General features: G+C 45.6%; 1 protein-coding gene across 3 annotated transcripts; it reads right to left on the bottom strand.

Moving 5' to 3' along the window:
• Positions 1 to 1104: 1104 nt before the first annotated feature.
• On the bottom strand, positions 1105 to 11634 carry TENT5A (terminal nucleotidyltransferase 5A). 3 transcript variants are annotated; one of them, XM_083434351.1, is made up of 3 exons: positions 9048 to 9373; positions 8025 to 8598; positions 1105 to 6477 (listed from the first exon to the last, which is right to left on the bottom strand). In XM_083434351.1, exons 2-3 carry the CDS (start codon positions 8508 to 8510, stop codon positions 5698 to 5700), a joined length of 1266 nt encoding a protein of 421 aa, XP_083290477.1. In that variant the 5' UTR covers positions 8511 to 8598; positions 9048 to 9373; the 3' UTR covers positions 1105 to 5697. The 3 variants fall into 3 exon arrangements, with proteins under 3 accessions (XP_083290477.1, XP_083290476.1, XP_083290478.1); XM_083434350.1 differs by lacking the exon at positions 9048 to 9373 and adding an exon at positions 11254 to 11634 and having other exon boundaries at positions 5284 to 6477; XM_083434352.1 differs by lacking the exon at positions 9048 to 9373 and adding an exon at positions 11276 to 11616 and having other exon boundaries at positions 5284 to 6477.
• Between the last annotated feature and the right edge of the window lie 576 nt (positions 11635 to 12210).

The raw sequence follows: 12210 nt of genomic DNA, 5'->3' as shown, positions 1-12210 counted from the left end.
CGTAAACAAACTAGTTCCCATGAATCTTTGGGGGAAGCTATGATTGCTGAAGTGGTATACGAGTGTTTTAAATATAGATTGTGCAGAAGACATTGAAAAAGCCACAACTTGGACTCTTTATGACTTGGGCTTTTTTTGGCAGTTTGGGGAGGAACCATGTTACAGCAGCTCTTGAGCTGTGGATGTGATGTCAGAAGGAGCCAAAGTGTTTTTGAGGACTGGAAAACCTCTCTTTTTTATGTGTCTAGACTTGGAATTATTTCAGAAGCCTCAAGCAAAGGAGTGGGGCGGAATCCAAGAGTGTTATAAAACATTGATTTTGTAAATCCTTATACATCCAACACAATTCTAGTCTTTTCTATAGGGAATTGTCCAAACTATTTGACTGAGAGCTTTGCTATGGAAACGCTAATGCAAAATTTCCTGAAGAAGAGCTTACGACTCAAAATGCTTCGGATTTATAAAGCATTTCACGGTAAGTAACACTGGTCTTATTTCTTTTTCAGCCTGCTTTCTTTGAAGTTATTGACTGGGCAGCTCTTTTGCTCGGATGGTGGGTTCAGAAGCCTACTTCCCCCCTCCCATGCGGAAAAAGGTCCATGACGGCTGACTTCTGAGTAGACCTGTGTAAGATTGTGGCAATTAACCCCAGGAGAGTGCATGCAGGATTACATCATTATGCTTCCCTTCCTTAAATCCTTGGCATCATGGAAGTGATTCTCCATTTTAATGGGTGTAAAGGATAAATAATATACTCAGAATGAAGATAGGAAAATAACAGTGGAGGAGAATAAATGTGTAAACATAGGATTGCATTGCATATGAAGTACAATGTTATTTCTAAAACTTCCAACTGTTTCATGAGGATTCATAGCCCACTGGCACTCTCATGCTTCTGATATTTATGTTACTCAGTGTCCTGTCCAATGTTCTGGAACTAAGGTTCAGTTGTTTCTGATGAAACCCAAATTTATACTGTCCCCAATGAAAAAGCGGTTTTTCAGAAATGAGCTACCATTGCTCTTTCCAATGGAAGTCAAGCCACATTAATTACAAAAAAGGCGGAAATTATCTGAGGAACTGAAAACACCAGACACAGATAAATAGAAAAAATAACATCATTTTTATTTACAAAAAAATCCAAATATTGGATGCTGTAAACAAAATTCACAATCTGTTCCCGCTAGCACTGGAGCAAATGCTTTACTTGGTTAGAAGTGTCTGTTTCCCATCCACTTTTTGTTTCAGCCTCCAACAGAACCCAGAGTCAAAAAGTTCCTAGAGGAACAGTCCAAGAGGAGCGGTTTGATGCAGCAGAATGTCTCGCTGAAGACTAAAGTTGTGCGGAATGCCACAGGAGAACAAATTCAGCATCACTTGACTTCCCACAGACTGCAAGAGTTTGTGGTGCCACGTTCAACCAGTCCTGAAGTCTGCAGACCTTTCTGATGTTTAACTAGGTATAATCACGGCTTGCTAAGAAAGCAAACCCAAAAAAACAACAACACCTGTACATGGATTTTGGATTTTTGTCATCGCAGTGGAAATCAGAAAGCAATACACACACAAAAAAACCAAGGAAAAACAGAACAAAAAGTGCTTAATATGTCATTAGATAGATATATTTCTCTCCATCTCATTTTCATTTTTCTTTACACGTTTTTCTTTCCACAAACTAATAAACCTTTCTCAGAATGGATGAGTCTTCAATATAATACAACTCACATATAAAGCACTTACAACAGGCATTTATAAGCTGTGCATGAAACTTTGTGCAATACATAGCAGCAAACAAGTCTTAAAGCATTTAAATAAAAAGAGTTATGAAAATATGAATCCTGCTTCCATTTTATTCCCCCCTCCCCATTTTTTTCTTGTTTTGTTTTTGCATATTGTGGATTATATATACACAGTATGATTCCATTTATCTGAACTGAATGACCCAGGACTGAGAATGAAATGTTTGGATAAATGAGAGTGATATTTACATAAGTATAAAAGTGATATGCAATCACCTGAGGTCCACATAGCAGACACGGACAACTGAAGTTTCACAATAACAAACGATAACAAACTGCGGATTCTACTAGTTCTTCAAAAAGAATCTGATGTCTTTGCCTTCCTCATCTCCCAATGACATATCAGAAGAGGTTTAGTTCCTCTTTGATTCACATTTAACCCAACAGTAACACAAACCATAGGACTGTAATTAAGACAACATCTTAAGCTAGTTGCTTAAAACCTAGTTTCTTTAAAATGCATTTGAAGCTTTTGCTGAATGAATAGAAGGACCACATCCTAAGAGTAACAAACATTTTCTTCTTATGAATGTGCTAGTTTAATAAAATTGGAGAAGGATCGGCGGGGGGGGGGGGATGCTGTTTGGCCATATGAAAGACTAGGTCTGCAAATCACAGAAGCCAACACGTTCTGAAAATATGCTGTTATTTTAGTTTTGACCTAGAGTCAAAGCATCTTCTCATCACTATCACCAGACGGTTTAAAAACAACCTCCACTGCCAGCCAGATGCAACAAAGCCCTGTTAGTAGCTGAATATTGCTGGCTCCTTAAAGCAGAGAGAAAAAAAGAGAGAGCTATTTCACCTAGTGAACAGAGGTTGTGGGGCATGTGATGCAAGGCAACCATTTGCTGCTTGCCATGAGATGCATCTACCTGAACTACGAGAGGGAAGGGGGAGGAGAAGAGAGGCAGTGACCCTGTAATCCTCAGACTAACAATAGCAGTGTTTGGTTTTCTTAAAAGAGGGAAAATGCTGCTCCAAAGGGGGAAAAATGTCTATACTGTATTATCAGCATTTTGTGGCTGAAGCACTGCCAGATACCCCAAACCCTTTTCAATAGTGGATGACTCATTTATTTGCAGCAAAATAGCTGTGGTAGGAAAGGACATACCACATTACCAGCTGATCCTCTTTCTCCAGCCTTCTGCTCAGCTTCCCTCAGAAATCCCCTCTGAGCAACAACAGGCTAGACTCTGATTTTGACAAAGCACATCTCCCTGCTGATTCGCTGGGCCAATGGAAAGAGGACATTTCATTTTCGTAACTGAGCACTGACTAGATGTGTATTTGTTATGAGGGTGAGGTTTGTGATTTTCTAAGCAGGCTGTGGGTAGTGAACAGACAAGCAAAAAGTGACGAATGGGGGACCAACTGCCAAGATGGAAATTAATTTTACATTTCCTGCAGAATTCACAAGGAAGAGACTTGAGTAAACAAGCTGGGGTCCTGTTAAACTGACCTTCAGACACAAAGGGATGGTTAAGAATAGAAAAGCTTCAGTAATGGATAATGGGGGAAGGGACAAATGTATTGCCAGTAGCTTTGTTAGGACAATGGGATGCTAAATTGCCTGGTTAGCAGTTTACTAATCCCTCCCCTTTAAATATTTTATGTTGCTTGAACATTTCCCTGTGCAGCCTGTATTTCTCTCCCTTTGATTCCGCAGTGGTGGGTGGCTTAGTTCAGTTTCCTCTCCCAAACTGTAACTTTGGCTTCCTTTCTTAGCATTAATAAAACAATGTGTAGGCCGCAATCCAACACAGATTTGGAGCACTGGAACCCAAAGATTTTTACGTTTCCGGACGTAAGAGCACTTAACGCTGTGTTTGATTGTGACTGAGGTGTTAAGTTAGATTTTGTTTGCTTTAATTTAAAAAAAAAAGTGGCTGGATGAAAAAAAGAAGAAATGGTTAAATTCTTTTGTATAATCATCACTACAGTGGTGAGGGTATAAAAACCCTCCCAGTAAAATGATTTCCCAGCATTCCCCTAAGTCTCTTGAGAGAAAGGAAATTAAATTATTTGTCCCAATGCAAAAGATTAATCATTTTAAATAAGGTACAGTACTAAACTGGAAAACGCAGTGTGACAACCAAAGTTGTTTAATACTTGCATAAAAATGTGTGTGTGTAATATAAAATATAGATTTCCAAAATCCATGCAACAGTCTTCATAATGGTTCAATTTCACATTTACTAACTTTTAGTGGTCCTGGAATGCACAGTGCATTCTGCTTGCTCTTTTTAAATGTCAATAATTATTATTCAAATACAATATTCTTTAGCTGTCAAGGGAGCTATCCATTTGAGCCACATTCCGATGGTTGTCTGTACATCAGAGAGGCATGCAATCATGGTACTAGTGAATTAACTGTCAAAACCATATTACAGTACAAAACAGGGGACAAAAGGATCAGTGGGTGAAATGTTTGAAACTAGTATGGCTCACAAGTAACCCAATGGATTTGTTTATGTTCTTGCAACCAAATGCATCCTTTGAATCCCATCTTGCTTATGAATAGTTTGTTTATTCAGATTTTCTGGTGCAAGATAACTCTCTGCAAAGTGCCCACAGCATTATGATATCCTGTTGCAGACTGGAAAACACACTGTATTTTATTTAAAACATTCCTTAAAATTGCTACATTTTCCCAGACCATATTGAAAATATGTGTGTATGCATGTATACATACATACACACATGCACACACACACACGCACACACACAACAATATACACACATACACACATGTACCTATGATAACATCACGCCAACAATAGAAACTTTATATAGGTATTTGCCAGCGAAAAAAATAGGCATTTCCTCCACCATTTATTCACAAGCTTTTTTGTTTGTTTGTTTGTTTCTTGTGTCCCTGATAAAAACAAAATGCAAGTTTAAACCACAAAACTATATTTTTCTCACTTCAAATTTTCTAAAGGTATCAGGCACTTTTGTTTAACATTAGCATGTACAAATATAGTAATATCTTATCTTTCCTCTTTTTTTCTTTTTTTTAATAGTCTACTCTGCTTTCTACTTGCTTGGATAACTTATCTGAGAAATCTTTGGTCCTGAAGCATATGATGCTTGCTACAGCTGGTTTTCTGGCTTTTCCACATTTTTTTTTTACAAAATGTGAAGCACACACACAGCTGGAAATAATGAAATTTGTCATAATCTCTCTCTCTCCCCCCCCCCCCCGTTTCTCTCTTTAAAAAAATAATAACTGTACCCACCTACAACTGCTTTTTTTTTCTTTTTTCCCCATTTTGGAGCAAGCTGGTTCTCTTAAAGCTTTCTATTCAAGCAAGCTATACATTCTATGGGTTCATTCCACTGACAGCACTTAATACATGCCCCAAAGGCAGTAATTCTAAAATATCTCTTATTCCAACATATCTCTGTGTTATGAATCTAACTTAAAATTCCTGAACGCATATTTCCTTTCCCTTCCCCACTCGTATTTCCTCCCCTGTCTTTTGTTTTGTTTTGCTTTTTTGCAGATTCATTTAAAAAATAAAGGCCTCCCAACTTTCACTCTGCCATAGCTATGGGAGCAGGCGTCACCAACCCATATTGTCATCAAGCATTCCTCCTCCCTGGTTTCCTTCAAGGGGACCTATTTGCTTTTCATGACAGGCCTCTGTGCTTTGGGGTAGAGAATCCAATGAGGTTTTTTGTCTTTCGGTTCTTTTTCTAAATCACTCTCTGTTTCATTAGACTGAAGAACCGACAGCTTCCCTCAAGCTGAAAAGCCAGAGCAGACCACCATCACACACAAAAAACACCCCATTGTTTGTTTTGAAAAAAGGAGAAGAGGGGGGGAGTTCTGCCTTCCCCCCCTTTATTTGCTTGACAGAAAACAAACTCTCCACCAAGCCTATTAAATCTGCTAATTACAGGGCAACCAAGTCGAGTACGTGTGCTGCTGACACGGGAACATTGGCTGAACCTGGGCAATATAATAATTGCTAAAGTTAGCATCTGCTACATACGGGGCTGGCTGGTAGTAGCACGTGACGTTGGCCACATTGGGGATGATATTCTGGTCAGCTAGCACACGGATGGCCAGCATGGTGATAAGGTTGAGAGTCTGTCTCCTCTCATGTCCCATCAGGCACACGGTGCTCTCATTCACCACACTGTGAAGGGTCATGAGATAGTCATACTTGCGGTCCTCCAAGCCCACAAAGTGGTTCTGCAAGTACGACTCCAACTTCCGCTGCTGCTCCCCAATGTCCGAGAAGTCAATGAAAAACCTGGAGCACATGTATCTCTGGAGAGACTTGATCTCGGATTCCGAGGCTGCCCTGAAGCCCCTTACGAGGAGGTTGCAGTACTTCAGGAGACCACCTCCCCTGATCTCTTCTGGGTTTCTGGTAGCAATGACCTTGTTGCAAAGGTGATCAAAAGCTTCTTGGAAATCCCCATAGACACTCTCCCCGATTATAGTTGGGTGAAAAGTTTCAGTCATCGGGTTCTCTGAGCATTCGTAAAAAAGGAGGAGAGAGTCTAGCTTGATCTGGAAGGAATCTACGCTGAACTCAAACTGCCTTCTCAGGGAGTCCACAAATTTCAGCTCCACGTTTTTCCCACTGTTGTTGGACAAGGAGATGAGACTCCACCGATCTGAATCATTGCACACTTTCACCATTTTCTGCACATAGGCTTCCTACAATTTGAAACACACGGGGTTGGGGGGGGGGGAGAGAGAGAGAGAGGAGGGAGGAGCAGATCAGAAAACCAATAAAAGCACCTCCTCTTTAGAGTCTGCATTTGCATTTGATCCCAGCTCCACCCTGCCCTAGCTTGCAGCAGAGCAAATTTACAGAGCCCAGGCGTAAGAAAGAGACACTGTGGACAGATTTAGCATGCGGTTTTGCAGACCTGCAGTTGCATAGGACCAAAGGGCGAGGGAGTGCTTGTAGCATGGTCCTGCACAAAGGACATATTCTGTAGGGTTTTATTAAGGCTTTTCCTCCAAAGAGATTGAATTGATGCACGCTAAACAAACATGCACGCACAGAGATACAGTGAAGGGGACAGGACTCTTTCAGGCGGTTAAAATGTAGCATACATGCAAAGGAGAATAATAATCAGATTGTATCTTATAAAATCACTAGTAGCTTTCCCTTAAAAATAAACTTGCACCACTATTCTGGGAACTTTCAACATTATCTCAACCTTCATAATCTCTTGCCCACCCCCAAAACAAGGCAAGACAAAACCAGAGCAGGTATAGAGAGGGAAATCAACCCTTTCTTCCCCTGCTGTGATCTAGAATAACATTTGTGGGGCCACCAAGGCAGGGCCTTGGGGTGGATGTCAACACAATGAGCAGGGCAGCCCCCAAACTTAGCAGGGCTGGCTCATTCCACACTGCCATCTAAAGAAGGGGAACGGGATTAGGGTCCTTTAAACCATCTAAAACGCCCTTACTGCACCATCAGTTAAAACAGTTACTTGATTCAAGGCAATCCAGTTTCCCCGTAGCTAATTAAGCCACTTAATCAGCGTTGCAAAGGTGTTTAAGAACAAAGCAGTGAAGCGAAGCACATTTTTTTGGAAGAAAGAGCTGGGCTCTTCACATACTTAAGACAGGTTGCAGAGCGGCATTATTAGAGTATTTTGACAGCAAATCCAGCCTTTGCATTCCAGCCTATGCAGGGCAAGGAGACAGAGGAGCACCGTGCCCCTCTAGCGGTCCTAGCTACAAACCAATTAAAAGAAAGTAACTGTATTTAAAACGGCTTAGCCTGATGAGAAATTAATGGAGCCAAATTAGCATAAATCCAAGTACTTCGGTTTGGCTCAGGGTGCATTTACAAAGAAAATAAGAATTCATTGATAACTGCCTATAAATATTGTACATACACATGTACACACATACAGAGACTTAGGAATCACTCTAAGGAACCATGCCAAGTTAGTATTTCAAAAAGCTTTAAGGGGAGGACCTGTACATGAATAATCCTGGGGTTGTTGGTTTTTTAGCAATGGGGTGTGTGTATTCTGCCCCCTTTAAAAAATTATTTTTAAAAAATATTTTTATTCAGCTTCACTGCAATCTAAAATAAGGGCTAGCTTGCCCTAGAGGCTGCGCCTTCTCCATTCTGTCCGCCTGCGCTGCTCTGTGCCGGCCCATTTTGGAGAGGCAGACGCGAAGCGAGAAAAGAGGTTCTCCCAGCCGGCCGGGGACTGCGAGCGCCTTCCATTTACCTTGAGGGTGAGCGGGGTGATCTTCTCCTTGTTAACTCCTTCCGGCAAGAAATCCAACAGGCAGTCCAAGACGACGTCTTTCACCGTCTGGAACTCGGCTTCTCCCTTCAGGTCGGCGCAGAAGATGAGGTCCAAGTCCTTGTAGCCCAGGCCGCTGTCCTGGTGCAGGACGTGGCTGGCCGCCGAGCCGTTGAGGCGCACATCGCGCACGCCGATGCGCTGCTCCTCCAGGCGGCTGCGCACCACCTTCACGATCTGGCGCGGCTGCATCTCCAGCGTGGGGAAGTTGCCCCGGCCGTGGATCGGGATGGTCTCGCTCAGGATGCGGTCCAGGCGCTGCACTTGCTCCCAGCTGAGCACGTTGCAGCGGCCGCTCTCGCTACAACCCAGGCACGGCTCGGCAATAGCCTGCCGAGGGCAGTCGCCGTCGGCGCCGTCGGAGCTGCTGCTAGTGCTGCTACTGAGAATATTTTCCTCATCTGCCATGGTCCAGCGCCGTTTGCAAGTTGGAGCCGATCAAATAGATGGAGAGAAAGAGAGGCCTCCTTTGCTGGAGTTTCTTCTTCTTCCACTCCTAGCGGGACGGGGGGAGGGGTTAAAAAAAAAGCAAGCAAAAAATCAGGAATATATAGCTTATGACGAAGACTGCGATCCTCACAGGGGCGAAAGTAAGCACCCCGCGCGCGTATTTACGCACACATACGCTGGGAGTCTCAGTGGCGCCCCTCTAGAGGCTTCACCCGGGGCAAAAAAACCCGGCTAGTCCCCCCCCCCCCGTAGCTATGGCCCTGGATCTTCAAGCCCCTTCCTCTTGACAGGTCTGAAGTGGTTGGAGGATCTCAGCAGCTCTCCGGCGCTCCCTGCTCCCCCTTCCCTTCCCGGAAAGCGGCTTTGACTGAGCTAAGCGGCGCTTTCAAGTGAAGCCACGACTCCCGGAGTGGACTCAGCGTTTCGGAGGAACAGGATGCAGTTTTAAGTGTGTTTTCACCGTCCCGCTCCTGATCTATCCGCCAGTATACACACCTGGGGGCTTGCTCCTGATCACCTGCCGTGTGGCGCGCGCGCGTGTGATCGAGCTGCCCTTCTGACGGATAGCAGCGAAGGATGGCGAGGGCAGGCAGCCTGCACCCCTTGCGCCACTGGAGGAGCCGCCTGGCGCAAAGCTTTCCTCCGGAATCCTGCCCGGTTCTTCCGCCCAGCTAGCAGGGATCGCGCTTTCCCCGGAGCTGCTCCCGCTCGCCCTGCGCAGCCTTGGGTCGCCTCTAGAGCTTTTGCTGGTTCTGCTTGGGAATGTCCTCTGTAGTTTTTTATATGGGCTTTCTCGCTCTTCCGGGGATCCGAGCCACCCTCCGCTTGCCCACGCCCCTCTCATCTGCATAGGGACACTTCTACTCCTTCCCTCCCTAACCCCCCCCCTTCGCCAAGGCCTTTCCAGACACGCCCCTTCATATTTGCATAAACAGCTGGTCCCTATGCTTTCCCCAGCCGCTTTTCTAGAGCCGCTTCCTCCTCCCCCGTGCCAAACAAATCCTCTCCTTTCTGGAAAGGGAAGAAAGGTGAAAGTTGGAAGGATCTGGATCCTGCTGGAACATCCTGGAGGGAGCTGGCAAAAAAAAAAGTGGCACACTGAGGGTTTGGCGGGGGCGGCTCTGTAGGCGAAAGGGCTGCAATTTTTATTTTATTTTTTTTTAAAAAAGAATCAAGTCAACTAGGGACCCGCGGGCGTTCGATCAGGAACAGGGGGTGGGAGTTATGTCAGCCTGCATGTGGAACATTCTCTGGCTCTCCCTGCTGAGTCTGTGCTTTGCGATTGTGTCGAGCTGAAACGGGAGGGAGGCCGAGAGGGAGGGGTAGGTTACATTTTCACCCAGGGATGGAATCCATTGCCGAGCCGGGGACGTTTCGCACTAATAAATAGCCAGCCTGGGGTCTCTGAGAAAGGGTGGTTCCTTTTTCAAAAAAACCATTTTGAAAACAGCTCTGTGGGTTTCTAGAGATCCTGGTATCCGGCTTTGTTTTAACTGCGTCCAGTTGTCAAAGCACTTACTCTACAGAGGGCACCCCCACCCCCCACCCCGCCGCCGCTTTTTCTCTCTATTGAATTGTCAGGAGAGCAGTCCAGAAAGGAGTAGGAGGCGACACTGCGTGGCTGCGCTGTGCACCTTAAGCGGCAAGATTCCCGCGGATGTTCATGGAACAAAAGAAACTGCCAAAAGGGGGGGGGGGGGGATCACAGGCATCTGAACACGGCGTACTCAGTATTTTACAGCGCCCGGGGGACCTGAGAAGGATCCAGCTGCACCAGGCTAGTGAAGCTGCGATGATGCCTTCCGGTTTTTGAAGCTATTTGTAAAGCACGGGACAAAGTGGGAAACAGCTTCCCAGGCGGCGTTTAAAGAAAGCTGGAGTGGCGGGGGACACCCCGGCCCAGACATTATTCCCCCGCCCGGAATAAAAGGTAGAATGCAGGTGCGCCTGGCAATCAGAACCCCCGTTCCAAGTACTGTCCTTAAAAATACCCCGGTGAAGTAAGGGGGGGCGCTTTTAAGATTGGGGAGGTCAAGACGTTTTGGGACTGGATTCTGGATATACCCGAAGCAATAATCCTGGGCAAAGAAAGCCCTGATTTGCAGCTGGAAATAATAAAATGCCTGCAGGAACTGGCTAGGAAGAAATCCAGAGTTCACCACCACCTGTTGCTGCGAAGGACAGGAGTAAGTGCAAAATAGCGGTGCCAGCTTTCTATTAGACCACCTTCCACTTGGCCAGATCCGTAGCGCTGTGCAGCTAGCACGTCATTTCACAGGAAGAAGTTGGCCTAATCCAAAATGTTGTCACCTACTCCCCTCTCCTTTTTATTCTCTGAAAGTGGCTCCCCAGTACGCCGTGGATTTAACAGCCCAATGGCAGAACCATCGCCTTCCGCTCCAGCTATGAGATGGAACTGCGCACCAGCAGCGCGCGGGGGAAGGAGCAGATTCTCCTTCCTGTGGATTCTACAGCACACACAGCAAAAAAAACACACGATATAATGCAAAGGTTGTCTGCTTGGAGAACCGGTCCCTTTTATTGCTGCTAGACTTTCTTTTTTCTACTGGAAAAACCTAAAAGGTCGTTAAGCGAGGGTTAGCTACGCAGTTGTGAATGTCCCTGGAAAAAAAAGTTTGCGTTTGATCATGCATGCACAATGGGTAATGGGGAATATATATATAAATATATATAAACTCACTTTTATATATATATAAACTCACTCTTCTCTTTCTCTCTCTCTCCCAGCGGTTTAATTCTTCAGTGCGTGACCACAGAATAATCTGACATCTGAGCAATCTAGGGGTAAAGCGCGATTTCCCAGAGACTCCACCTGCGCAGATTCGATTCCTCTTTATATATTTGGTGCGTAGGACTTTAGAGGCATGACAGAGCAGGATTGGTGGCCGAGGACTCGTGCATGGTCGAAGAGGTGGCTGTCACGTTTCTCGCAGGAATAGGAAGGCTAAAGAGAGGCGCGGAGGGGGGTGAGCGAAAACAGCGGCGGCGGCAGCAGCTGGAGGAGCAATAATAGGAATGGAGCAGCTAGAACGTCACAGGTACTGACGTTCCAGCAACAGCTGCAGGGCTATTCCGAAAGCCTGTGATGTGAGAAGAGCCCGGCCAATCAGCGCCGGTTTGGCCGTGACGCTTTATTTTCCTCCTCCAGGCCCCTGGGGTGAAGAGCCAATCGGAGAAGGGCTCGAGAAGCAGCGTAAGCGTGCCAGCTCCGAGTGAATGAGCCGTGGGAGGGAAGGAGGGAGGGGGAGAGTAAACACGCCCACGCACAGAAGAGCTGCCTATTCACAGGCGCTTGCGAGAAGATCCTGCGTCTTAGGAGCCTCGTTGTGCTGCGGGGCGAGAAGAAAAAGAAGGCCTTTCCCCTCTTTTCCCCCCTTCCCAATTAGCAGCGGTCGGCGGGAGGAAGCGCTGCCTTTGGGGCTAGGTTGTAGTAGGCAACGCAAGCTCGGGCTGCTACCCCGGGAAGGTTTCTCTGTAAAAGCCGTGGGGTTGCAGAAAGAGATGGGCAACATCAGTCTTTAATAGGAGGCCTTGACTGCGAGGCAGCTGCTGGCTTTCGCTGTGAAAGTTCGCCTGCGTTTGTAGTGGCAACACAGATTAATGACTTGATGCTGCCTGGACCACACGCCGGAAACCA

Source organism: Podarcis tiliguerta, assembly GCF_965153285.1.
Source record: "Podarcis tiliguerta genome assembly, chromosome: 3".
NCBI classification, from domain to species: Eukaryota; Metazoa; Chordata; class Lepidosauria; order Squamata; family Lacertidae; genus Podarcis; species Podarcis tiliguerta.
The sequence above is the reverse complement of the archived record's forward strand: the minus strand, read 5'-3'. Positions and strand labels throughout refer to the sequence as shown.

Bases quoted from the DNA above. Each gene is read 5' to 3' on its own strand.
- TENT5A (XM_083434350.1), bottom strand. From the start codon at position 8,510: ATGGCAGATGAGGAAAATATTCTCAGTAGCAGCACTAGCAGCAGCTCC. The intron at 6,478-8,024 runs GTAAATGGAAGG...TTCAAATTGTAG, and splicing joins TCACCCCGCTCACCCTCAAG to GAAGCCTATGTGCAGAAAAT.